Source organism: Chelonoidis abingdonii, chromosome 1 (assembly GCF_003597395.2).
Source record: "Chelonoidis abingdonii isolate Lonesome George chromosome 1, CheloAbing_2.0, whole genome shotgun sequence".
Taxonomy (NCBI): Eukaryota; Metazoa; Chordata; order Testudines; family Testudinidae; genus Chelonoidis; species Chelonoidis abingdonii.
In genome coordinates this window covers 262,427,218-262,452,461 of record NC_133769.1, presented here as the reverse complement: position 1 = coordinate 262,452,461, position 25,244 = coordinate 262,427,218, and the positions used below count along the sequence as shown (strand labels likewise).

At 40.5% G+C, this 25,244-nt stretch overlaps 1 protein-coding gene across 1 annotated transcript in view; it reads left to right on the top strand.

Annotated features, from left to right (window-relative positions):
• Positions 1-25,244, top strand: part of COL4A2 (collagen type IV alpha 2 chain) — a 242,093-nt gene that overhangs the window by 131,143 nt on the left and 85,706 nt on the right. Inside the window, exons 5-15 of the mRNA XM_075061499.1 lie at positions 13,193-13,327; positions 13,418-13,462; positions 15,998-16,114; positions 16,894-16,965; positions 19,022-19,057; positions 19,171-19,233; positions 19,810-19,845; positions 20,811-20,852; positions 21,955-22,044; positions 23,125-23,169; positions 24,953-25,015. Of these exons, the coding sequence (XP_074917600.1) occupies positions 13,193-13,327; positions 13,418-13,462; positions 15,998-16,114; positions 16,894-16,965; positions 19,022-19,057; positions 19,171-19,233; positions 19,810-19,845; positions 20,811-20,852; positions 21,955-22,044; positions 23,125-23,169; positions 24,953-25,015 (744 nt within the window). The remainder of the gene's footprint in view (positions 1-13,192; positions 13,328-13,417; positions 13,463-15,997; positions 16,115-16,893; positions 16,966-19,021; positions 19,058-19,170; positions 19,234-19,809; positions 19,846-20,810; positions 20,853-21,954; positions 22,045-23,124; positions 23,170-24,952; positions 25,016-25,244) is intronic.

The following is a 25,244-nucleotide window of genomic DNA, read 5'->3' as shown; positions in this document are numbered from 1 at the left end:
TTGAATCTGAAACCAATAGAAACTGGGCTAAATTGCTATTTGGAAATGCTGTAACTTACATTACTCACTGTACTCTAAACAAAAAAGAAAAAACTTTTTAAGTGGTCATAACATTTTTCATGTCATGTTTTTATGCTGAACCATTCCTAACTTCCAAGAGAACACTACTGTTTTGCATTACAACTAGTAATGTGTTTGGCACTAATTGACAACTTGGTTTAGTAATCTGATGCATGTTACATTCAGCACTCTTTCTTACAACATAATTTTCATGCATGAATTTTATGTCATCTGTTCATCCTTTCTGAATAATAATCTTATATACTGTGCTCCATACTCCTAAAGCTTGGTTATTTGAGGTCAAATCTCTGTCTTTTGAAGTCATTGGGAATACTGCCATATAATTCAACAGGATCAACACACCGGGCAGAGCTGGCAATATACCACAAGAACCTGATCTTAAATTTTTGGGGGGATTTGTGAGTTTTGGAAGCCAAACCCCTTACTGGTTCTGTAAATAGGAACACTCCCTCCCCATCCTAGCTCCCATGAAATACCCTGTTTGAAATTTAGCATGGAAAGCCTCATGGAGTTTTGCGTATCCTGGTCCTTTTCTGTGGATTTTCTGCAGTTTTTGTCCTGGTAAAATTGTTTAGAAAGAGGAGAACCCTACAAAAACACCTCAAAGCATTCCTCCAAATACTTTCATGTATTCTGTGATATGAAGAATTTTTAAACTGAATCCTTTAAGTTTTTGACCTATCATTCCAATGTATATCTTCCTGTACCAGCATTTGACCTTCTAGGGTGACACGACAACTTCCTAGAAGATCAAACAGTTTGGGGAAACATCTCATAAATTAGATTAAAGCTTGGGAACAGAGAGCAGAACAAAGTTTTTAGTTTACTGCCTACAGAAGAAGACTGCGGCTTTCTTAGTTTTGGTGGCGAGCATTCTTTAATAGAGGTTTTTATGAAGATTTAATGTTTATTTCTTCCTTATTCAGAGAAAACATTCTGCAAGTTGAATCACTGCTCTGGAATTCATGTTAATGTAATTTGGTTTCCACTGTCCCAGGAATAAATGTCCTATGTCTGGATAATACAGCTGAATGACCAGCAAATTATTACCATACCAATAGGCTAACCTGTGTTCATTTGGGTTATTTTTAAATTTAATTGAATTTATATTTTCTTCATTCTTTGATGTGAAAAAACAGCTTTTTTATTAGATGAGAGGGAAGTCTGTTTTTCAGGAGATAAGTCGGGCTGTGAAATATTCAGACAAATAACCCTCTGTAAAGCATCAAAGGGGAATTTAAGAATAGGGAGAGCTGCCTCTGTTCTATTCTTTTAGGCCTACTGCATCTCTCAGAACTGCACCAATGTAGTAGAATCAGATGCTGACTTGTTCAAGGTAAATGTCAAATATTTGCTCCATTTCCATTACCAGACATGCAAGTTAGATCACAGAACACTATCTTTCTGGAGGGCTGGTGACCTACAGCACATGACATCAGTAGCTGAATCCGGTTTCGCAACAGAATACAACTTAGAGCAGTGAGGGTGGGCAAGGGCTGCTCTAGACATTTTGCCACCCGAAGCAGGGCGGCATGCCGCAGAGGGTGCTCTTCCAGTCACCGGGAGGGCGGCAGGCGGCTCCAGTGGACCTCCCGCAGGCATGCCTGCGGAGGGTCCACTGGTTCCACGGCCCGCTGGTCCCGCAACTTTGGTGGACCTCCCGCAGGCGGAGGTCCACCAGAGCTGCAGGACCAGCGGACTCTCCACAGGCACGCCTGCGGGAGGTCCACCGAAGCCGCCTGTCGCCCTCCCGGCCACCGGCAGAGCACCCCCGCAACATGCCACCACAGATACGCGCTTGGTGTGCTGGGGCCTGGAGCCGCCCCTGAGGGTGGGAATACTAATTTTTGCAGGTGTTTGATGTGAGGTTTAAAACCAACTTGCTGCTGGAGAAATAAACAAGATTTTTGCTCCCTGGTCTAGAAAGCTGAGTCTTTCCCTTGAAAAAGAAGAAGCCTTAAAAGCAGAACATTTGAGCTATAATGGACAATGACGATCAGTCTGATTAAGCCTGTGTGCCATGGTAAAGGCTTGGCCTCATCAGTTTTGGCAGTAAAAAAAGCTTTCATTTTAACAAAGCCTTTAGGCTGTATGGTTTGGAGTGAAAGGAATAAAAGCCATGCAAGTCTATTTCACAGTTAATACAGCATTGTTAACTATTTCACAGCTGGTCACTTTAGCAGAAACATTCTACTTCTCCTGCATTCTGGGATTTAGTATCAACACATTTTTGTCGCACTCTAACTTCTTACCAAGGCAGTCGCAGAGTTCAAAATTAGGTGTGCATGTTTCCTAAATGTGCACCTTTGTTGTTTATGTACATTGTCAAGAATGATAACAGTGAGTGCCATCTAGTGGCAATTATTGAATTCTCATGCTTGCATTAAAAGTCTACTGAAAATCAAAGCACAGGGGTCTTTTAAAATTAATAGTTATTGCCGTACTGATTATATAGAAGTAAAAGTTTATGATGAGCTAAAGAAAAGCGAAGTCATTGTTTTTGGTGGTGGTGGTGGTTGGTTTGTTTTGTTTTGTTTTTGTTTTGTGCCCAGGTATGTTTTCTCCTCAATGGTTGACATTATTAACAGTTGAGTGTGTTTCACCATGAGTACAGTACTTAAATTTAACTTTCTGGTGGAATTTTACTAAATCTTATATTGTTTGACCTTCTGGCAGCGGGGGCTGCAAAAGTGGTGGTTGTTTTAAAATCGTGCTAAAACTAAACTTCCAGTAGTTGAGACACGCCTAAAATATTTTTCCAATAAATAAGCTATTTATTATACTCTTTATTCCAGAGCTATGAATTCCAGATGGAAACATTTTTGATTGCTTATTCATGTTTTTGTTGTTTTGTGCTTTACAAATCACCTTGTTAATTCCATTGTGAGGTATAATTTCTTACAGAGAGAACTATTATACCTAGGGTAACTAGTGTAGAATTTAATGCATTTGTGATCTAGGCCATAATAGCGTAATGCTCTCTTCAGGGTCACCATAAATGCTGTCGTGACAGTCCCACAGAGTACCTGGCAATGTGTCCAGCATAACACACAATCAAAGGCAAGCACTACAGGTGCTTTCTAAACCAGCCCTAGTGCTTGCTGTGTTCCCAGTAACCACTGATATGTGTGTGTGTGTGTGTAATAGAAAAACAAGTTTTCAGTAATGGTGAGAGGAAAGAAAGAGTGCACACATATACCCCTGGGGTGCCAGGATTGTGATGCAAAAAAATATGTGAGTTATTTCCTATGATGAGAATCCCAAAAGGGAAAGACTGTTGGGGCTCAGGCCTCTTGTGGCTGGAATTGACTGTCCAGTGACTGGGCATTGTCTGTTGTTCTCTCTGAGACTCTTACACTACATCTTCCCCTCTGGCTAGCAGTGTCCATAGTTATCCAGCACCACACTTAAGGGCTCCTCCTAAAAGGGAGACTATCAAATTGGCTGGTCCAGAAGATTACTTCTAGCTCCCCTTTCTGGTGGAGGCTACCCCAAAACTGAAACAGTCCTTACGCTTATAGCCTGGTTTCTCCTGTTAGTGCTATTTTTGGCAAAGTAAATGAACAACAGAGGTGCACGTTTATGGAACACTTGTAACAGCTTATCAAGGACCTAAATTTGTAAATATATGACCTTGCATCCATGTAATTTTCATTCTCTGATAGGCTGATCTTCCTAGCCTTGGCCCCTTCTGAACTGCTCTCTGATTTCAGAGATGTTCTGCTTCTGATTTCCTCTGCCCCTTCCTACCAGTGGCTTTCTACTAGCCCTGCTAGAACTGGTTTGCAGTGCTGCGTCTCCTTCATGCACCCACTGGGATGCTCTTTCCTGAATTAGCCTTCCTCCCTTTGACACTGCTTGTTTTCCTAATGACCCTTTCTATTCCCATCCCTAGTGAATGGCTTCCTATCATGCTTGTTTTCTCTCCTCCCATGGTGGACCAGCTGTCAAACGACTAGTAGCATTAGATCTAGGAGTTCCCTACCATTTCCTTCTCCCAGCCATCCTCCTTATGGTTCTTATGAAAGATTGTTTTCCCCTCAACATTTCGAAGTCCCACCTGACTGTCTTTCTTGGCAAGACTAAGGACTCAGATCAGCACCAAGGAAATGGTGGGATGCCTTTACATATAGTCAGTATCACGGGAAGCAAGATTTATCTTCCACAAATGACCCTTTAAAAAGTTCAGGGCATTAACCTGGTCTCTTCTCTCCCACCCTAAGATGACCTATGACTACCAGGTAATTCTGTTATGAGGAAGAATGAGTCATCAGATTCACTACACTGGCTTTATACCAGAAAGTGTTAAAAAATAGACTTACAATGAAGTATGATGGAGAATGTTGTCAAGTATGGTGGAGCTATGACAACTATTCTAATTCTCCTTGTTAGTTAAGTGCCATCTTCTCCCCACCCACATGCTGTCCTACTTATTTGTCTCCTCCATGTATGTCTTTAGGGTTATAATCTCTTTTGGAGCAGAGATTGTCATTTACTATATATTTGGACAACACCTAGCACAATGGGGCCTCAACTTAGTTGGCCTCTAGTCACTAGCACATGTAAACGTTTAATAATAATCATAACAGTTCCTTTGTTTAACTTTTTAAATTTAGCAGTGCGGAAAGAAAGCTTCACAGCATGAGCTCTCTTCTTCTTGAGTGGTCCTAAACGAATTGGAGGTTAAAAAATGTCTAAAGCTTATGGATGTGCAATATAACGTTGGAAGTCTGTTCAGTCTTTTCATAATTCTCTGGGGCTTAATTACGGAATGCCAAGTTATCACTAAATTAAATCACACCCCTGAGAGCACTTTCTTTCATGTACCTCATGTACTGACCAGGCACCAATTTGCGTCAGACATTGCAAACATTTTCTGGGAAGAATTCCTCCAGGCTTCCTAGAATTTCTGACCTTTGCTCCTTACTTACTGTAAATAGATTCTGCACATGCCTGTGTTGGACAATTTAATTGTGTGAGACTTCTTCCAGTTATTTTAAGTCATGAGAAGAACACAGCAGGAATTGCCGGCTTAAGCAATGTATCCTGCAATTGATGACTGTTTAAATCATCTGAACAGGGATGGAAGTTTTGTGTAAGAATTGACAGAGAAGTATAGTAAACCCCATTGTTAATCTTCAAGGAATGCCATTTTCCTAGGAGTTTTTTGCCTTTGCATATCCGTCTCAAAAGTCATTATTAGATGATGTGATGAACACTGTGTTGTTAACCTTTTAGAGTAAACCTAGGAGTCTACATGTTATGAGGAGTAGGTAGTATGTAACTTATTTTCTGAAATAACATTGTTTCACCTCAGCAATATTTCAAATTGCTATTTTAGAGAGGCTGGTGGACAATAAAAAAATGTGAGTCACACCAGTATGTAAACTTACTACTAGTGTCTTTATTGAAATTTCATCCAAAAAACCTATATTAAAATAATGCTATTGTTGAAAAGTCAACATTATGGATGCAAAAGCATCTTATCTTGATTTGAAGACATAGGGAGATGGATAATCCACCATGTTCTATGGTAGTTTGCTCCAGTGATTACTCACACTCACTGTTAAAAATCTATGCTAGTATTTAACAATAAGGGTGATTAACCACTGAAACAAACTACCAAGAGAAGTGGTGGATTCTCTATCTCTTGAAATCTTCAGATCAAGACTGGATGCCTTTCTGGAAGACGTGCTCTAGTCACATACAAGTTATTGGGCTCGATACAGGAGTAACTCGATGCAATTCCATAGCCTGTATTATACAAGGTCAGACTAGATGATCTAATGGTCATTTCTGGCTATAAAATCCTGTAAATGTATAAGTCAAGCACTCAAAAGTTAGGAAATGCCAGAATAAAGGTTGCCCATGCAACCTTAATTCACCCCTCTTGTGGGTAAGCCTTTTAACAGTCTTTAATTACATGGTTACATACTATTTTTCCTATAGGACCACTGTCTTATTCAGTAAATAATTTATCTTCGCAGCACTTTGATGAAATTAGGTGGTATTCTTCCCATTTAAAAGATGAGGACGTGAAACACAGAGAAATTAAGGCCAAAATTGTCAAAAGGTTTTTTGATTTTGAGTGCCCAACTTGAGATACATAGGCCCTGACTTTTTAGAGTACCTAGCAGTTTTATAGCATACGATATGTTTAAAGCACAACTCCAGTTGATTTCACTTGCTGTTGTGAGTGCTCAGCATCTCCTCAAATCAGACCCCAGGTATCCTATGTTGGGCACCCAGAATATAAGAAAAATAATTAGTGGTCACCTGTGAAATTTTTGGTTTAAGTGACTTACTGCTCACTTACGAACACTTGCAGAAGCAGAGCTAAAATCCAGTTCTCCAGGATGACATTTAACTTCCTTAACCAGGAGATAATAATTTCTTTTTCTGCAACTCCCTGCTTCATTTACTACACACCTTACAATTTCTGCAAAATAAGAGGTCCCACGGAAAATAGTCTCTTCCATTACACAACCCTGATTCATCCCCAGAGCACTGTGCATTCTGTGCACTGAAAGAGGCAGTGGTCCTGTGAAAAAGGTAGTATGTGATCATATAGTTAAAGACTTTTCTTACCATATATGCACAAAAGGGCATGGGCAACCTTAATTCTAACATTTCCTAAAATTTGAGTACTTGACTTTGCAACCTTACCATTCTTTTGATGTAGATTTTTGAAATGTAATTCCTAATATAACTCCCTCCCCCCCAAAAAATTCTATTATGTCTAATCAAATTGCTCCCTAACTTGGATCATCATCAGGGTTTGGACATTTAGATCTACTGCACCATCTGAGCTAACAGACTGACTGAAAGCAATATTAGGCTGTATCCTCTATATAGAATAGGCACTAGGGAAGGAATGAGACACGCTTATGCAGTGGGTTTTACAGCCTATTTTCTGGCAGCTGGGGAATGTAAAGATTTAGGACTTTGGTTCGATTCCAGATTCAGAGGATAGCATGCTCTAATGCTTGTAGAACTTTCTTCTCCTGTCCAACAACCTGTCTCTGTCCTACTGTCCTCATCCCAGCTCCTGCTCCCTCACCTTATGCTCCTACCCACTGCAACTAGTTCCTTTCCCCCTCCTCCATGCTCCTCACTACCCTTTGGTTCCTGCAACCACACCTCCCACTCTGCTCTACCTCTGTCCTGTCCATCCCACATTCTTCACGCTTTGCATTACAGTGAGGCAGCTTCCTCCTTCTCCTCCATACTGCCTGGATGCCAGAATGGAGACCTTGAGAGCACAAAGGATCCAGTTCCTTGCTCTCAGTACTGATGCCTGGCACTGCAGTGGTCCCTGGCAGCCAGAAGGAGCAATTGCAGGGTAAGCACTGGTCAGCTCCTGGAGCTTGAGCTGGAGCGTGCTCATTTGTGGATGGAATCTTCAGAGAATTTTCTTACCAAATTCTAACAAGCCTCTACTGAGCATGTGCAAAATGAGATTTTTATTCAAAGGTATATACATTGGCCAAATTTAGGTGAATTTTCAGGGGACATCACTGACACAAGGACAGCCCCACCTTCCACCAAACTTCAAGCCCTTGCTACAGAGCATGAAGGTGCTAGAGAAGTAGAGGGCAACCTGTGGGCCACAGGCCGCATGCAGCCCATCAGGGTAATCTGATTGCGGGCTGTGAGGTATTTTGCTGATGTTGACTGTCCGCAGGCACCACGCCCTGCAGCTCCCAGTGGCCGCAGTTCACCGTTCCTGGCCAGTGGGAGCTGTGGGAAGTTGTGCAGGCCACAGGGACGTGCTGGCCGCCGCTTCCTGCAGCCCCCATTGACCGGGAATGGCGAACCGTGGCCACTGGGAGTTGCAGGGAGCCATGCCTGCAGATGGTCAGCATCAGCAAAATGATTTGTGACCTGCAATCAGATTACCCTGATGGGCTGCATGCAGCCCGCGGAACGCAGGTTGCCCGCTACTGTGCTAGAGCTTCTCAGCAAAATAGTTATAAGAATTTTTCAACATGAGAAAGACAGTGTATTTTTCCCTAATCTTGTCAGAAACAGTGGAACTGTTTTAGCTGAATCTTTACAATAAAATTCAGGTTGATGCACAGCATAGAACAGTTAACGTTATAAGTCTGTGCTTTCAGATGCTTATAATGAAGAGTGTTAGGCAACCTTAACTATAAGCTGCATTACCGGCTCCACCAATAATAAAGAGGTGAATAGTACTGCTCAGTGCTGGCAGCATTATATTATAAATTGGGCTTGGCGGATAGAATCAGTATGAAGAGGAGTAGTGAGATCGCAAGCTAATTTTGATGAAACCAAACTCCATGCAAGGAAAAGGCTGAAAGGCCAAAAGAGTTTCTGAATGTCTGAAGTTTGAAGATTGGTTATGTTTCGAAGGAAGTTTAAAAGAGATGACAAAAAAAAAGATGAGTTGCAGCATCTGATAATGTTGTTCATAATTTGTCAGCCATTTAAAACATGACAGACTAGACCTTTATTTGACTGAACCTTTCTAGTTAACAGGTGGCCACATCTTTGATGTACAGCACAAGGGGACGAATAAAGAAAGAGGAGAAAAGATGGATGTAGTACAATGCAAGTTACATATTGGCAAAATAAATATGCAGACATCAGTATATTGTTACAATAATGCTGTATTCTCCAGAGTTAACTCGTAATCTCATTATGTCAGTGACTCCTCAAGGTTTAATTATAATATCTTTGTTGTACATAATAATTTATGATGATGAGCAGCACTGACATGAGATAGTGTATGCAAGGCCCTCTCCTCTCTCCAGTGAACAAATCACCTGAAAGGTAGCAAGGAGAGGTTGAGGAGGAGGCAGGGCCAAAGCCCAGCACCCCCACATGCTTGTGAAGCAGGACTGGAACACAGGGTTGGTGGCGAAGAGCAATCTTTGTTACACTAATGGAAAGACAAAATTGTGCCTCCTGTGATGCTGCCACAGGGGTGATGTGCCACCATACTACCTCCTACACAGGGCTTTGTGCACATTTTGCAATCTGGTCCATTATGAGCATTTTGTTGGAAGTTGTAATCTGATGTTCAAAAGGCATTCTGTCTGCAAACCTGGTGTCCAGGAAATGTGTGTATGTATGTTTACCTGCTTCCTGTGGCTGACTAGACTGTGGAAGTTACTTGGGTTAGCCAGATTTTCATTTATTTCAGTGGCTACACCAAGTAGCATTTGCCATGTATAGAATAAATTATTTCTCTAAATGTGACTCAATAAAAAGATCCATTTTACTGAAATTGCTCAAAATTTAATCTGAAACTTGAGCTAACTCAGGTGATGTGATATACAATTGGATTGCAAACTTTGTTTGCACAGTGCTCTGTTTTTTCTAGCATGTGATTTGCATCTACTTTAAGAGATTATTTGAGGCTCTGCCTTATGCCTTTTTATGGGGTTATTTCTTTGCAGTTCTTTTAATATCAATATTTAATAAAGCATATTTTAAAGCAGTGTGTAGCAAGGTGTAAGCTGGGCCCCTCTGGTTTCTGCCCTTGCTTCCCTCACAGATCAGTCAGGGAGGCCTCAGGTTGATGCAAAGACCAGTGCTCTTTATTTACAACTGTTTACCACCACCTTACTATCTAGGTTGGGGGTCAGCAACTTCTGGCACTTGGCTCACCAGGGTGCTTACCCTGGCGAGCCAGGCCAGTTTGTTTACCTGTCACGTCTGCAGGTTCGGCTAGTCACAGCTCCCACTGTCTGCAGTTTGCCACTCCAGGGCAATGCGGCCAGCATATCCGCCGGCCTGTGCCGCTTCCCACCACCCCCATTGGCCTGGAGCAGCAAACCATGGACAGTGGGAGCTGCCATCAGCCAAACCTTTGGATGCAGCAGGTAAACAAACTGACCCAGCCCACCAGGGTACTTACTCTGGTGAGCTGCATGCCAGATGTTGCCAACCCCTGATCTAGATACAGGTTTTTCACAGCCAAACTTTGCCAGCAGCGGACTAGAGGGCAGGGCAGGGCAGGGCCCCCTCTCTATGCCTGTGCTTTCTCTTTCATCCTCCTCTTCTGGCTTCCTGCCTGCCAGCCTTTATAGCTCCTGGCTGATTAGGCTAGCAGCTGTTTCTCATTGCCAGACAGACACAGGGCTCTTCAACCAGCCCCAATCTGTTCCCCTTGATTGGAGCTGGAGTGGCTTGCTCAGCATCCTGTCACAAAGTGTTTGTGAGTTTAAACAAATACTTAAGATATTTCCATAAGGTCTGGCACTGCATTGGTCTATGCACCTTGGAAGCAGAAGAACAGGGGATTTGGGTGCTTACAGATGTACAAGGAGACACTACTGATTTGGAAATATCAATCAGTACCCTGCACAAGCTACTCATGGCATGTGACCCCCCTGACCTGACACCTATGCACCCAGAGTTTATGCCGTAGTATATAAAGGGGAAACGGTACAGCTGTGGGTATGTCTCCACATTCCTGATCCTAGAGTCCACTCTCCTTGTGTGGCTCTATTAGTTATTCTGCTGTCTGTAGATAGACACACACTCAGGGCAGGTAGGAGTGAGCAGGATGAGGAATTGAGCTGCCTCTTGCTCAAGTGTTTGTTGGTCCCTTTGTTCATCTGAGCACCTCCCTCATTTTTTGCCAGTGAAGTACCTGGCCCTTAACTTACATGTGTATTTGTTCCTATTTAATATGCTGACAAAAAAGAAAGATTCACCTCCCATAGCCAAATAATCCCAGTTTTGCTTCACTGATAAAGCACACTTGCTCTGAACAGCAGGATGTTGCATTACATTCTTGTTGAGTTGTATGTAAAGGATGGAAGCTGTTTCACTATGACAATTTAAATATTTAGATCCATTGTATCCTTTGGCATCGCTCCTAAGTAATTGGTTCTGTTAGATTAATTGAAACAGGATAGAAAATAAGGTGCAAGAGATCCATACTGCTGATTAGATCCAAAGGAATAAAGTGTAATCCAGCTGTAAACCATCTCATTCCTGGCCCCTTTCCAATTTTGCAGATGGTTTCATTATGTCAGCTCCTCAATATGGTCTGGGCTGAAATAACATAATGGATTTCCTGTAGGGAATTTAGGTTAGATATTATGAAAAGGTTTTTAATTGAAAGGATAGTTAAGTACTAGAATGGGTTATCAAGGCATGCTGTGGAATCCCCATCACTGGAGGTTTTTAAGAACAGGTAAGACAAACACCTGTCAGGGATGTTCTCATATTTGGTCCTGCCTTAGCACAAGGGGATGGATTAAATGACCTCTCATGCTCCCTCCCAGCCCTATATTTCTGTGATTCTATGTACAAATCACGTTCATACCTTTGTGGTAGGGGTGAAGAAGCCAGTGCTTTAGCCACAAAACCTATCTGCGTGGTGATATTTTTTTTTTTTTCTGAATAAGCCATAGTAGAAGGGAAAAGCCTAGCTTGGGTCTTGGTTAATAATTGTGAACAAAGTGAAAACAAAGATATATGGAAGATCTAAGAATAATCATTTATGATTGATCATTTTTATACCACAAGCATATATCTCATTTTGGTTGGGAGGGTTGTTTTTGTTTATGTTATTAAAGTCACTGGAGGCTTTCTCTGAAGGGCTACAATAGACAGAATGTAGTTATGAACAGAAGAGTGAAAATGAAGAAAGAAAATTTGTGAAGTATGTCACACAAGTCATGAGACAGAGCCCATGGCGTAAAATAAAAATAAACCAGGAGATTGCCTAAAATTCAACAGCATATTGTTAAGCATTTTGACTACTTTCTGGATCCAAGAAAGTGATCCAGTATCAGTTTTGTTTCTTTTCCTTTCTCTAGCCCAGTGGCATTAAGTGAAAATGGCACCAATAGTCTTCACAGGACCAAAAGATTGGAATATTTGACCTATTATAACCTTATGTATTTTATCTATTGGAAGGGGGAATAGTTTCAAAGAAGTGAGATGGGGAATATGTGAAGGATCTCCATTATACTAATAATTTCATTCCGTTTGTACACACTTGTGTATATGTTAGTTTTATGGTTTGTAGGATGCCTTGCTACAGTGCCAGGGCTTGCTTAATTTGTGCCAGGGCTTTCCAAGGCTGAGCCCTGGCACCTCTAGGTTTGGCAGTTCATAGCACTGGCACCTCGGGGCTTGCTGCATCAGTTATGAAAGTAAAAAAATGGCTAGAGCCCCAGCACCTAATTGCTTCAGCCCCAGCTCAATTTAATTACAAATTAAGCACTGCCTTTCTGGATGGATGGTCATCCTGATTAAGCAGATTTCCCAGTTAAAAGAAGATTGTTGTTAATTATTATGTGTTAAGTACACAGCAGTAGTCCCTAAGAAGCCATTTTGTATTTGGAATGGTTCTCAAAATGCTATATGTCACTAATCTCTAACTTGCTGATTCACTTGACTAAGTCTCAAAGAGATCTTTTCCCTGCAATTTGAATTGAAATGTAATAGAAGTGTATGGTGCTGGTTGGTTTTTGTTGATCCTTGTGATTCTGCCAGCCTCAAGAGAATGAATTTTAAGCAAAGTTTGAAGGGGCCTGGATGGCATGATTAATGCTGTTTTACTGAACCAACACCAGAAGAGATTTTCTGAGGACAGAGAAGCCTTTTATCAGCTCTTGAACCTATGTGATTACCATTCCCTAGTTGAGTACCTATTCCTATATGAATCCCATCTAATCATCTTCAGGCATCATAATTAAGGGGAATTACCATCCCAGAGAAAAGAAATTCCTGCTGTTAAGTATCTAGCTCAATTTGGGAGAAGCATACCAATTAAGTGGATTTCACAATTAAGTACATCTCAATTACTTGGAGTGCACTGTAATTGCATCTGCTTTGGGCCTTGCTCAACAGAAACTAGCTGTTTATTCTGCAGATAACATTCTTTTCATAGCATAGCAGTGAATATTCTAGGATGAGTGCTGTTGCCTGTTGTGTAGCTTCTATGTGTGTTGCTGTCATATGATGTTCACCAAAGAACCCAGCGTCCCAGAGTAAGAAGAGATGAAAGGGGTTTTTTTCATCTGTTTAAGGGGATGGGAAAATTCCATTATAATAGAGCTGAATTGGTGATCCCTGTGTATTACAATCATTCCTGAAGAAATGCTTTTATTGCTTTCCTCAGGGTCAACCAGGACTACTTGGACCTCAGGGATTTCCTGGACCACCAGGATTAATGGGTATCCCAGGTTTAGAAGGTCACAAAGGTCACAAAGGTGAAAGAGGGCGACCTGGAGTAACTGGACCAAAAGGAGAAGTGGTAATTTCAAAGCTTCACATATTTCATGTAACATCTAAAGAAGAAAATGATGGGATAATTCTTTGTTTTAATTGTGTTGTCTCATTTTAGGGGCTAACAGGAGTAACTGGTTTCCCTGGTGCAGATGGTGTTCCTGTAAGTAGTCACTCATTTCATACATTAGATATCAAGGTTTACTGAGAGTTGTTTACCATTCACTGTAAACATTTTAGATTGGACTGAAATTACCCTACTGAATTAAAACCCTTATGTCAAATTCTGTCCTCAGTGACATGCAGACAATCCGACTCAAGTCTCATAGACTCAAGGTCAGAAGGGATCATTATGGTCATGTAGTCTGACCTCCTGCACAATGCAGGCCACAGAATCTCACCCACCCACTCCTGTAATAAACCCCTAACTTATGTTTGAGTTACTGAAGTCCTAAAATCGTGGTTTGAAGACCTCAAGGTGGAGAGAATCCTCCAGCAAGTGACCCATGCCCCATGCTGCAGAGGAAGGCGAAAAACCTCCAGGACCTCTGCCAATCTTCCCTGGAGCAAAATTCCTTCCCGACCCGAAATATGGTGATCAGTGAAATGAATGCAGTTGCAGACATGTAACTGAGAAGAAAACTCTGCCTCATCTATCATCATCTCAGATAACTAGGATTCAGTTACTTCCCCTCATAGAGAAACCCACAAAAAGGGCTAAAGAGGAGGACACCTGTAGTGTGTCTATGGGGGTTGCTGAGCTAAGCATGCTCTTCTGCACAGGAGAGGTGTGATCCATGTATTTAGCATCCCCTCATCATGCAGTGGAGGGGGACAAAATCAGGTCGTTCATTATTTCATGCTTGTAAAGTGCTTTGAAAATGTCATTGGTTATAAGGATGCTGAGTGGTTATTAATTTTAGTTATTATATGTTGTGAGTGACATGATCTTAGAAGCTTTCATGGGTATTTCAATATTGTAGAACTTTGAATAAATTGTCATGGTCTATGTAACAAACCACTGAAAAGTTCCAATATGGAAACCGTAGTCCATTCAGGGGAAAGAGTTCAAATGCAGCTTACTCTGCTTTACATCTGGTGGCATAAAATAATAAGCAAAGAAATCTGAGTCACAGGAATCTCTGGACAGATTTCCCAGGACTTCCTTTCACATCAGGGACTTTCTCTACCACCCACACATGCACATCCACATCCACGCTCCTCTCACTCTCTTTGCTTCCAGCGATGTTCCAAATCTAGTTTTAGAGGCATCTCTCTCTCACTCACACTCTTTCTTCCTCTTCTTTCTGAAAACCAAAGACAGAAAAACTCCTTCCCCTCCACAGTGAAAGCACTGCAGCCAAGGGTGCTTATCAGTCCATGTATACAACTTTCACTGACTTCAGTGGGGTTTGCATACACACGGCTGATGTCTGTGCAAGAGGAGGGTGGTGTTTTGGATACAAGAAAATGAGGCTGTATTGGGACACTTGCCTAAGGTGAGTCTTAGATAGCTCCACCTCTTTCCTCCAACCTGCACTCTCAGTGTATCCTGCCTCCCCCTGCTGTTGTTTCCCAATCAGTTGCCTCAGACCAGGAACCTATGGTGACTATCTGGAAGTAAATCTGTGTGTGCCATTCTATGCATCCAAAGAAGTGAGCTATAGCCCGCGAAAGCTTATGCTGAAATAAATTTGTTAGTCTCTAAGGTACCACAAGTACTCCTGTTCTTTTTGTGGAAGTAAGTAGAAAGTCCCAAGAGTGGCTCAGTGCAGAGATGTGAGGCTGATGGCCAAGAAGAGGGAGGTGAGGATCATGAGGCTGATGAGGAGTGAGGTAATGCTGGTGCTTAGTGGGGCAGACAAGCAATAAGGAGTTTTCTTTCTGCTCAGATGAGGGAACAGGAGTGGAAAGGCAAGCACAGCTCCTGCAGGTGGAGAAAGGAGAAGAAAGATGGGGTTCTGAGTATACTTGGCTCCTATCTTTCTGGTTGCAGTCTTTCATAGAGTAGAGAGCTGCTCAAAGCAAGTACATGATTGCTCTGATTCTCTTTGACATTGATGAAAATCAGGAGTAAGTAATGGCAGTGAAATTAATGGAATTACAGTGAAATATGTCCAGTTTAAGGGAGCGCTGAATCACGACCAACTTTTCTCTCCCTTCCAATACCTCATGAGTCTGATAGTGTTACTTCCACAATGCCACATACCCTTTGGCTTGAACTGCTTATTTTTCTCTCTCCATGTGAATGCCACAGCTGCATCATGACACTCAGCCCTGCTCCAAAACAATTGCTATGTTTTTTTCCCCAGAATGGAATCTGTTCAAAGCCAGCAAGAAACCCTTCTTCCCAGTCTTTTACGCCGAGATACTGATTTCTGCAATAATCCCAGGGCCTGATACTCCCCATGTAAAAGTCCTTAGTTGGTTTAGCTCTCTGTTTAACAGAAAGTGCATTGAGCATAGCTTTCTTAGCTTCCCTTTGCTTTTGACTTTTTTCATGCTGTCTGGGGCATCTGGTTCAAGCTGCAGCTATATAAAAAAAAAAGCACTGACTGTGTTTCTTTCTTTGAAAATCATAGTTTCCCATGGATTTAAGCCTTGGGCTGTTTATGAGAATGTTTAAAAACTATATGAGCACTAGAAAATGGGAACTAGGAACAGATGGATAGATAAAAATATTTTTTATTCTCCACAGGGTCATCCTGGGCAGCCAGGATCAAGGGGGAAACCAGGTCATGATGGCTGCAATGGGACCAGAGGTGACGCTGGTGAACGAGGAAGTCAGGGGCCCAGCGGTCAACCTGGTTCTTTTGTGAGTAGCTGAATGAATTAACTTAAAGTCATAGTTTTGATTAATTTAACTGTAGTATTCTCAGGACAAAAATGGAAAAATCTTTAAGCGGGACTCCCTGTCCACTCTGTGTTTATCTCACGTTTTAATTATTTTTTCCAATGAGTTTTAGTCGTGCTTTTGGTTTTGACCATCTAATTATCCACAGAACACTCCACTTACAGGGGATGACCTAACACAGCACCCCTATGGATTTGCCACAAAAGTTAGTCATGAAAGACTATGAAATTCACTAAGATCTGGAGGGTCTACTCAAAACCCTCTCCATCATATAAGTCCCACAGTAAGGTGGTTTGAGGGAACCACAAGGTGGCCTGTATAGTCTATCCACCAAAGAGTAGCATTCATAAAAATAAATCAAAATTTTGAGAAAATTTTTTCACAATTTTCACAAACAGTTCATTATTTGGATCTAGTGGCTTTACCAACCCACATAAGCAACATGGCGGGAATGCAGTCATTATTCCAGCCCACATAATAGGACTATGCTGAGGTCCCGCAATCTAATTCTTAATTAAGGGCAGATTTCTTTGCCTGCTTCCTGCACAATTCACCCATATGATCCTGATGATTTCAGCTTTGTACATGTAATATGAATTTCCACATTTAGGCATAGTCACTGTTCACACACTGTCGTGTGCATATACATATGAAATGGCTGTCAGATATATTTCACAACTTCAAATATATAAATAGTCATAGATGTGAAAATCCTTTTTCGTTTTGTTTTATCTATTTAGGGAATCCAAGGACCAAAAGGTCAGAAGGGGGAACCTTTTGTAATGACTCCTGAGCTAGCAAGCAAATTCAGGGTATGTATCTATCACTTGTGAATTGATGAGCTCTCGTGTGCAGCATCTCTTGAATTTAGTAGAGGGGTGGGTTTTTTCCATCTTTAAGCCTTGTTTCTGATTTTTTTACATGCCTTTTGCAACACTCTCCTGAGTGTTATGAACCCTAGCTGACTTCCAGGAAAGAGGGGCCTTTCCAATTTCTTCATAACAAAGAACCTTCAGCTACATATTGACTATGGGTGCACTGGAAATCTCCCGCAGTCTTCTTGTTTTGGAAACATTTCCAATGTAGTATTTAAAATGTGATGTGTGCAAGCATGATAGCTGAAATGGTGTCCTGTGCCTTCAGGGGGTACTTTAAAGTTTTGTAACTTTAACGTGCGTCATTCCCAGCAGCATAATTCCTTTTCCAGAGTATTGAATACAAGTATATTTTTTGGTCTCCTTTTCCACATAATTTTCATGTGATCTGCAGGAGTTGAGCTGATTGGTAATATAAGTGTATACAATATAAGTATATATATTATAAGTATATATAGATTCTGCTATAACTGTATAAGAGCTAAATATTATTACTATAGATTCTTGATATTAGCTGTACCTAGCTCAGACAAATCTACTTGTGTGAGTGTATGTGTATCTATATGTGAAAAAATATAAATGTTTAGATAATTATTATAAGTGGTTAGATAATTTACAGTGTAATATATGTATGTTACCATTTATGGCCCAGATTCTGAGGTGGGTCCAGACTGTGCTCAACACAGTTCAGAAGGGGCTGTACAAAAGGAGTTTTGAACCTGCTTTATGGTTCCTGGATTCTGGGACAAGCCTGGGAACAGTCTTGTCCCCACTGTAAATTAGAGCAGCATTCAGGATGCTCTAACTTACCTCCAGCTGCTCACAACCTAAACAGGCTGTTCCAACAGCCAGGAATAGCCTGAGTCCAGAAGCACCCTGGCCATTCCTTCTCTCCCACAGTTGGAAGAAGGGTCACATAGATACGGTATACTAGTTCTGCATTATCTGAGGGTTTTCTTTGTGCAAACAGAATTCCCAGATAGGTGGGTAAGCTATATTTCTGGCTGCTTTGTACCAGTGGAGCATCATAAAACAGCCAAAGAAGAGGCTAGAATCTGGCTCTAGATTTTCACTTCCTTCTTTTTCTGTGTGGAAAAGATTAGCAAAATGTGTTGTGCCAATGATAAGATGCCAACATTTGTGGTTTTAATTATTTTTGATAATATATTAATAGGTATCTTGTATTTTTCTATCAGATAGTATTCTGTTCCTTCTAGAATAATTTTGAAATCTAATAATAGTGTTCATAACTAATCATTTGTATTAGTTCATTTCGAGTATCTGATACCGAACAGTTAGATAATGACAGCCATACACTGTTAGATTTTACCTTGCTCCATAAATCGTCCCACTAACTTCAGTGATGATATCTGTATAGTAAGAAGCTGTTCAAAATGAGTAAGGGTATGTGAACTGTTGTCCCAAAATGGGTTTGGATCCAACTTCCAAAAATATTTCAACGTGTTCTGCCGTAAAAAATGTGGTTTCTAAAACAGTATGCTCCAAATGGTTTCTGTGTTTTTAAAAATGGAAATTTTCAAAGAAATAATCATTTGGTACTGTAATTCTAAATGCAATCTATTGAGAGAGTCCTCATTTAACTAGTTTGTTTCAATTCAGGATACATACATATCCTCGTTAGACATCATCTAAATTTATAAACTGGGATTTGCAAAGGAAGTTAGGCATTCAATTCCCAACCCTAACTCCCTTAGCTACCTTTTGAAAATCCCAGTCATAATATATATAACTGCACTGTACATAGAAAGTATACAATTAACATGTAATAAAATTGAACTGATTATCTATATCAATATTTATATTGAATTTATCTTTAACGTTTTTGTGTCATGTTTTTATGCTACGTTCTGATTATTTAAAATAGTTGATATGACTGAAGGAATGCCTTTTTAAAATCCCTGAGCTAGAAGATGTATCGTTTAGTGTCGTATACAGTACTTAATGTATCTTTAACTATTTTTGTCTTTTTTAGGGAGAGCCTGGTGAGCGGGGATTGTTGGGCTTTCCAGTAAGTTGCTGTTCACAAAATGTGATGATTTATCAATATGTTAATAATAGCAGCTACCAAAACATCCATTATTGGTTTGTTTCATTTTTTAAAGTCATTTTTGGCATTTCTAGGGACCTCAAGGTGCTCCTGGTGTTGTGGGTTTAATTGGTCCAACAGGAAATCCAGGAAAGGAAGTAAGTATTTTTAAAATATGTACTCTATGAAATTAACCTGACAGAAGTATCAGGCTAACATTTTTTTGTACACTAAGAGCTAGTAGTTGTACAGTAGCTAACAGGTTTAAGTATGATGACAACTAGGTGTTCTTAAAACCAAAGAGGGCATTACATTTTGAAAGTGAAAGGCAGTGTGTGACACTCATTCTCCAGTGATCAGCATTGCAAAAAAGAATCAAGACCTTTGAGCATGTATCACATGTATTATTGCAATTATATTGTCTTGTGAAAACTACAAGTTCCTATTGAGCTACAGAAGTAAATCCACTGGCTCCAAGCAACTATCAGCCTTATATCCCATTAGGGCCAGGAAGATGATCAAATGCACTAAACTAGCATGTTTCAATATCATACAGTACAGTAAAGATAGTTAATATATTAAGTGTTGTTGACTCTCTGAATGCTAAATGAAGACAGTACATTCTGAATGTATCCTTATGTTTCACGTGTAAAGTGTTTGATGTTCTCAAAATAGTATTACTAGAAAAGGCACTAAAGAGAGGTAATTTACTCTCCCTAATTGTATTTGTACAGGGACCACCAGGGCCACCGGGTTTGCCAGGAGCACAAGTAAGTCTTTCTCTGAAGAGCTGTCCTCACATATTTCATTTTGGGTTCATAGGGTCTGATCCAAGTCAATGGATAGATATCACTGACTTCAGTTGGTGTGCTAAGTCATGCCTTTAATTATTACAGAGAGACAAGGTGAGTGAGATAATATCTTTTATTGGACCAACTTCTGTTGGTGAGAGACAAGCTTTCGAGCTACACAGAGCTCTTCTTCAGGTCTGCAGACTATAGTGGTTACAGACATACCTAGTAAACTGAAGATGTTGTGAGTTGTGAAGCCCTGGGAGGAAGGTGGTTTCAGAGCTTGAGTTCCAGCCTCAGTGCAACTTCAAAAGCGTTGTCTGCGCAGCTATTTTTAAAGCACTAGTGTGGACCAGCTAGCTTGATCTGGGAGACTCATTCCCACTCACTCCAAAAAGGTCTGTAGACATATCCTTTAAATCAACCTTACACTGGGGAAATCTTCCCTGGGGTGGTTAAACCTGTGTTAGAGCCAGATTACACTGCTGGTGTGGGCACAGCAGTCTCCCCAGATCAAAGAATCTGTCCATATATCTTAGATTATATTTTATCTGAGAAAAGACATGAGTTCATAGTTCCAATATGCAGTGTACTTAGGTAATTTTATTTAACATGTAGTGCTGTTAAAAAGCCCCTCGAGATGCAATGTGCAGTCTTTTCACATTGTTACTCAGAGAAAAGACAGACTTAATGCCTGTTAGAGGAAACACTGGAGCAGTGCTGTCAACATGAGGTTTTAATTACAGCCTTCTTTCTAAATGCTAAACCCAAATGACTTATTGAGTTAGAGCTAGACTGTTATGTGATCACAATTCTGCAATGATGTCCTAAGAATCCCTATCCTGAAACACTCCTTTGGTAAGTACTTCTGGAGCTCCTTTAGTTTAAATTTATTCTGTAGAAGTATTGTATAATTATTTTATGCTGACTTAATGTCTTTGCAGGGCAACAGGGGCCTGGGTTTTTATGGAGAAAAAGGTAAAAAGGTAAAGGAAAACCAGTGAATTAGTATGGGAATAAGATAAATTGGTGATGCTTAACTTTTATAAAAGAGCTTGTTTAAATTACTGTCCAATATTATTTTGTGATGATATACTATAGTAAAAATTCATTCGCTTTGAAAATGATACGCACAATAGTAAATGTTGTAGCCAAATGATCTCTTATATGTCTAGGACCTGGTCTATACTGGGGGCGGGGAGGGGTGTCGATATAAGTTAAGCAACTTCAGCTCTATGAATAATGTAGCTGAAGTCAGCGTACTTAGATCTACTTACCACGATGTCTTCACTGCAGTAGGTCGACTGCTGATGCTCCCCCATCGACTCTGCCTATACTTCTCGCTCCGGTGGAGTACTGGAGTTGACGGGAGAGCGCTCAGTGGTAGATTTATCACGTCTTCAGTAGACACGATAAATCAGCCCCCGCTGGATTGATCGCTCTGGAGATAAGTGTAGACATGCCCTAGGTCTGACTGTGCTCTCATACCAGTACAAATCAGAAGAAACTCTATTGAAATCAATGGAGTTAGATCAGAGTGAAAGAAGAATCTTGACAGTTTGTTCTAGAAGTGTGTAGTACAATGGAAAATATTGTCACCTCTTAGCTTAGTATGAATCTAATTCTTTTCTTGCCATAACCTTGTTTAGGGTATGTCTATACATAGAGCACTGCAGCGGCACAGCTGTACTGCGCCACTGTAGCGCATCTGGTGAAGATGTTCTATGCCGAAAGGAGAGAGCTCTCCTGTTGGCCTAAAAAAACCACCTCTGCAAGCAGTATAAGTTATGTTGGCGGAAGCAGGTGTGCACATGAACACTTACATCGGTGTAATTTATGTCCCTCAGGAGGGATGGAATATTCACACCCCTGAGCAACATAAGTTTTGCCAACATAGGCTGTAGTGTAGACATAGCCTCAGACTTATACTGCTCAACTTTTAGCTGGTGTAAAACTATGTAGCTCCAGTTGGTTCCAACTTACGATCTAGTCCTAAATTTTAGTAGCAAATTGGGCATCCAATGCAGGTCTACAATTTAAAGAGTCATTTTAGCTGCTGCTAAACCTATTTCTGTGGTTTTCCTACAGGGTGAAAGAGGTCCACCGGGCCCTCCTGGGCTTCCATCTACGTGGGAACTGATAGTTCCCCCAGACACGATCCTAGTAGAACAATACAAGGTAATTAAAAACATTGTGTAAAACCATATGGGATATTGAATTGAATTCAGATAAACAAAGATAAGTACTTATTCAAGTGTGGGGTGAGGGGAGGAATGGGAGGGAGGGGAGAGGAGTTGCAACATAATAGTGAATATTAGGGAAAAGAAAGAGAGAGCACCTGCAATAGATTACCATACAAACACATAGACAAATGCCTTTGCTACTGAAGGTCGCCATTCCTTTTGGGATGAAAGACTTATGAGTATTAGAGCTAAAATCACTCAGTCATATCTACTATGTTTCCTTTGAAGTGCCTGGACAAACTTGTTCCTTTTCTTCAAGCAAACCCTAATTCTGTATTATTTAATGTCACTAATATTTTTTCATTAATGATCACAAAATTCTATATAGAAGGCATTCATATTGATGATTTGTCCAACTGTCGGTGATATTGTCGTGTTTTCACAGAAGCATATGGGTAAATATCCTGAAGGAGATAATTTGAGTTACTGTGATGAGCAAATGGCCTGCTCCTTGGAAGTAGCTCATCCATGCTGAGGGCAGGTTTATGACAAGTGTTACATAACACATTCCCTGGACTGCCTTAGTAAACAAATTTATGTTGTTGGGAAAGAAAATGTGATGTCAAAATAATTTTCATCTCCCAGGAAAAAAAAGAGAAAATCTGAGCTAAACTCGTCTCTAGAGTGGATAGAGTTGGGAACATTTATATTTATTTGAGACATTTCTGTGGCACTCATAACCACAGAATCTGAGCTCCTCATAAACAGGTCTGATTTAAGCCTTGTAATGTGACGTAGGGGTACTTGCACGTTTTTTCAGTCTGAGCAGTATGAAGAAACATATCTCTTTTAGAGAAAAAAAACAAAGCATTTCCTAACAAATTATCAAATAAAAAACACAAACTACTTACGACTCATGCATTTTATAAGACAAGTATATTCTTGATCAGAACTCAATAGTAATGGTTTTTCTCTTGGTAAATACCTGCTGTTTCATGTTACAAACCTTAATGTATTTGGGAAAGCACAACATACTTGAATATTTATATTTCCTCTTTGATTTTTTTGTTGTTAGGGTGAAAAGGGAATAAGAGGAGAAATAGGAGAACCTGGAACTCCAGTAAGTCAAGAAAACCAAAGACAAATAAGTCTAGCACTGTGATTAATATTAGTACATTCTACCTTTGAAATGGTACGAAATAGAAATAAAACTACCTAACAGGATGTATTAGCTTTTCTCTTCATATCCCTTAGATGAGTCATGGCAGGCCATATCATGCCACAATATGCACTGATAAGGCCTCAGCTGGAGTTTTGTATCAAGTTTTGGGTGCCACACTTCAGAAAAGATATGGACAAATTGGAGAAAGTCCACCAAAGAGCAACAAAAATGATTAAAGGCCTAAAAAACATGGTCTGTGACGAAAGATTGAAAAAAAATGGGTTTGTTTAATCTGAGAAGAAAAGACTGAGCACGGACATGATAACAGATTTCAAGTGCATAAAGGTTGTTACAAGGAGGACAGTAAAATTGTTCTCCTTAACCTCTGAGAATAGGACAAGAATCAATGGGCTTAAAGTGCAGCAAAGGAGGTTGAGGTTGGACATTAGGGAAAACTTCCTAACTGTCAGGGTGGTTAAGCACTGGAATAAATTGCCTAGGGTGGTTTTGGAATATCTATCGCTGGAGATTTTTAAGAGCAGGTTAGACAAACACCTGGCAGGGATGGTCTAGTTATTACTTAGTCCTGCCTTGAGTGCAGGGGACTGGACTAGATGACCTATTGAGGTCCCTTCCAGGCCTATGATTCTATTCTATTTAGGATGGAATGCCCATTCCAATCAGTTTTATGGGCTAACAAAAATGAGATCCTTTCTCACAACCAATTTTTGAATTTGAGGGTTAAATGTTACTATGTCTGGTATAGATAACGTTCCTTAAAATTTCATTAAATGGTTACATGTGGCAATTTTCTTGATCCCTTCCAGTCTGCCCTCCAGCCTGGGTATAGCATAGATACAGCTTTGGTTTCATTGGTTGATGAATTCAGTAGTCAAGTGGACAATAGTCAGATGTGTTTGTCATTTCATTTAGAGCTGTCACCAGTCTTTGACACCATAGACTGTGAGGTTTTGTTAACACATCTGCAATACTTGGACTAGCTGGATGGTTTTGCTCTTGTTTAGCTCCATTCCTACTTTCTGAGTAGTTTTGAGCAGTTAATCACTAGCCCAGAGGACCCCCCATAAGGGGGTTCCATAAGGCTCTATTCTCTCAACCCTCCTTTTCATTTGGTATGTGACACCCCAGGGGAGGTTGCAATTAGAGCTGTGTTGCCTTTAGTGTATAGTCGATAATGCTCTCTATAAATCCTAATCTGCTTTCACACTAGGTTTACACAGGTATAATTTCATTGACTTTAGTAGAATTACTTTGGATTTATGCCTGTGTAGCAAAGTGAAGAATGCCTTTGCCTATCTCATTTTTATTAAATTTGGATGGTGGAATATCTGTGTTTTCTCAGTATCTATTTGAAAGTAGGATTTGGATGAGATCTGAGATGGCTAACTGGTTATACAGTTAAAAACAATTGCTTTGGGTTTTCTTCAGAGAAGCAACTACAAAAGCAGTTGTTTTTTTAAAGGCTATGGGATGGTGGATTCATTTCTCTAAGGGCCTGATCCTAGCACTCTGATTATGCAAACAGACAAAACTCAGAGGAGATTTTAGCTCTTGTATGAACAATGGGTTCAGGTCTGATGTTTACACAGGCCATGGTGTTTTCATTTCTGCTTATTATCAGCCTCTGCATGCAGTGTAATGCTCTTCTCTTCATAGATACATTCATATAACAGTCTGTAAACATAACGGTCTATGTAAGTTCATCTGCAATGTTTCCTAGGGCTCACCCGCATATTCAGCAGAAAAAGGAGAAGAAGGAATAATGGGTTTTCCAGGACAAAGGGTATGTTGTTCATGAAAGATGAAATTTAACACAGGGCAGAGAGCCATCTAAAACCTGTGATATGGCTGTCAGACCAAGTCAGAGGTGACGAAGCTATGTGTGGGAGCGGTTGTGCAACCTATCCATGCCTAGTGGGACTGGAGAGGGAGAGTATCATAAGCATAAATCCAATTCTGAACCTTAGCGTCCAAAATGTGGGTGCTTGCATGAAACCTCCAAGCTTAATTAC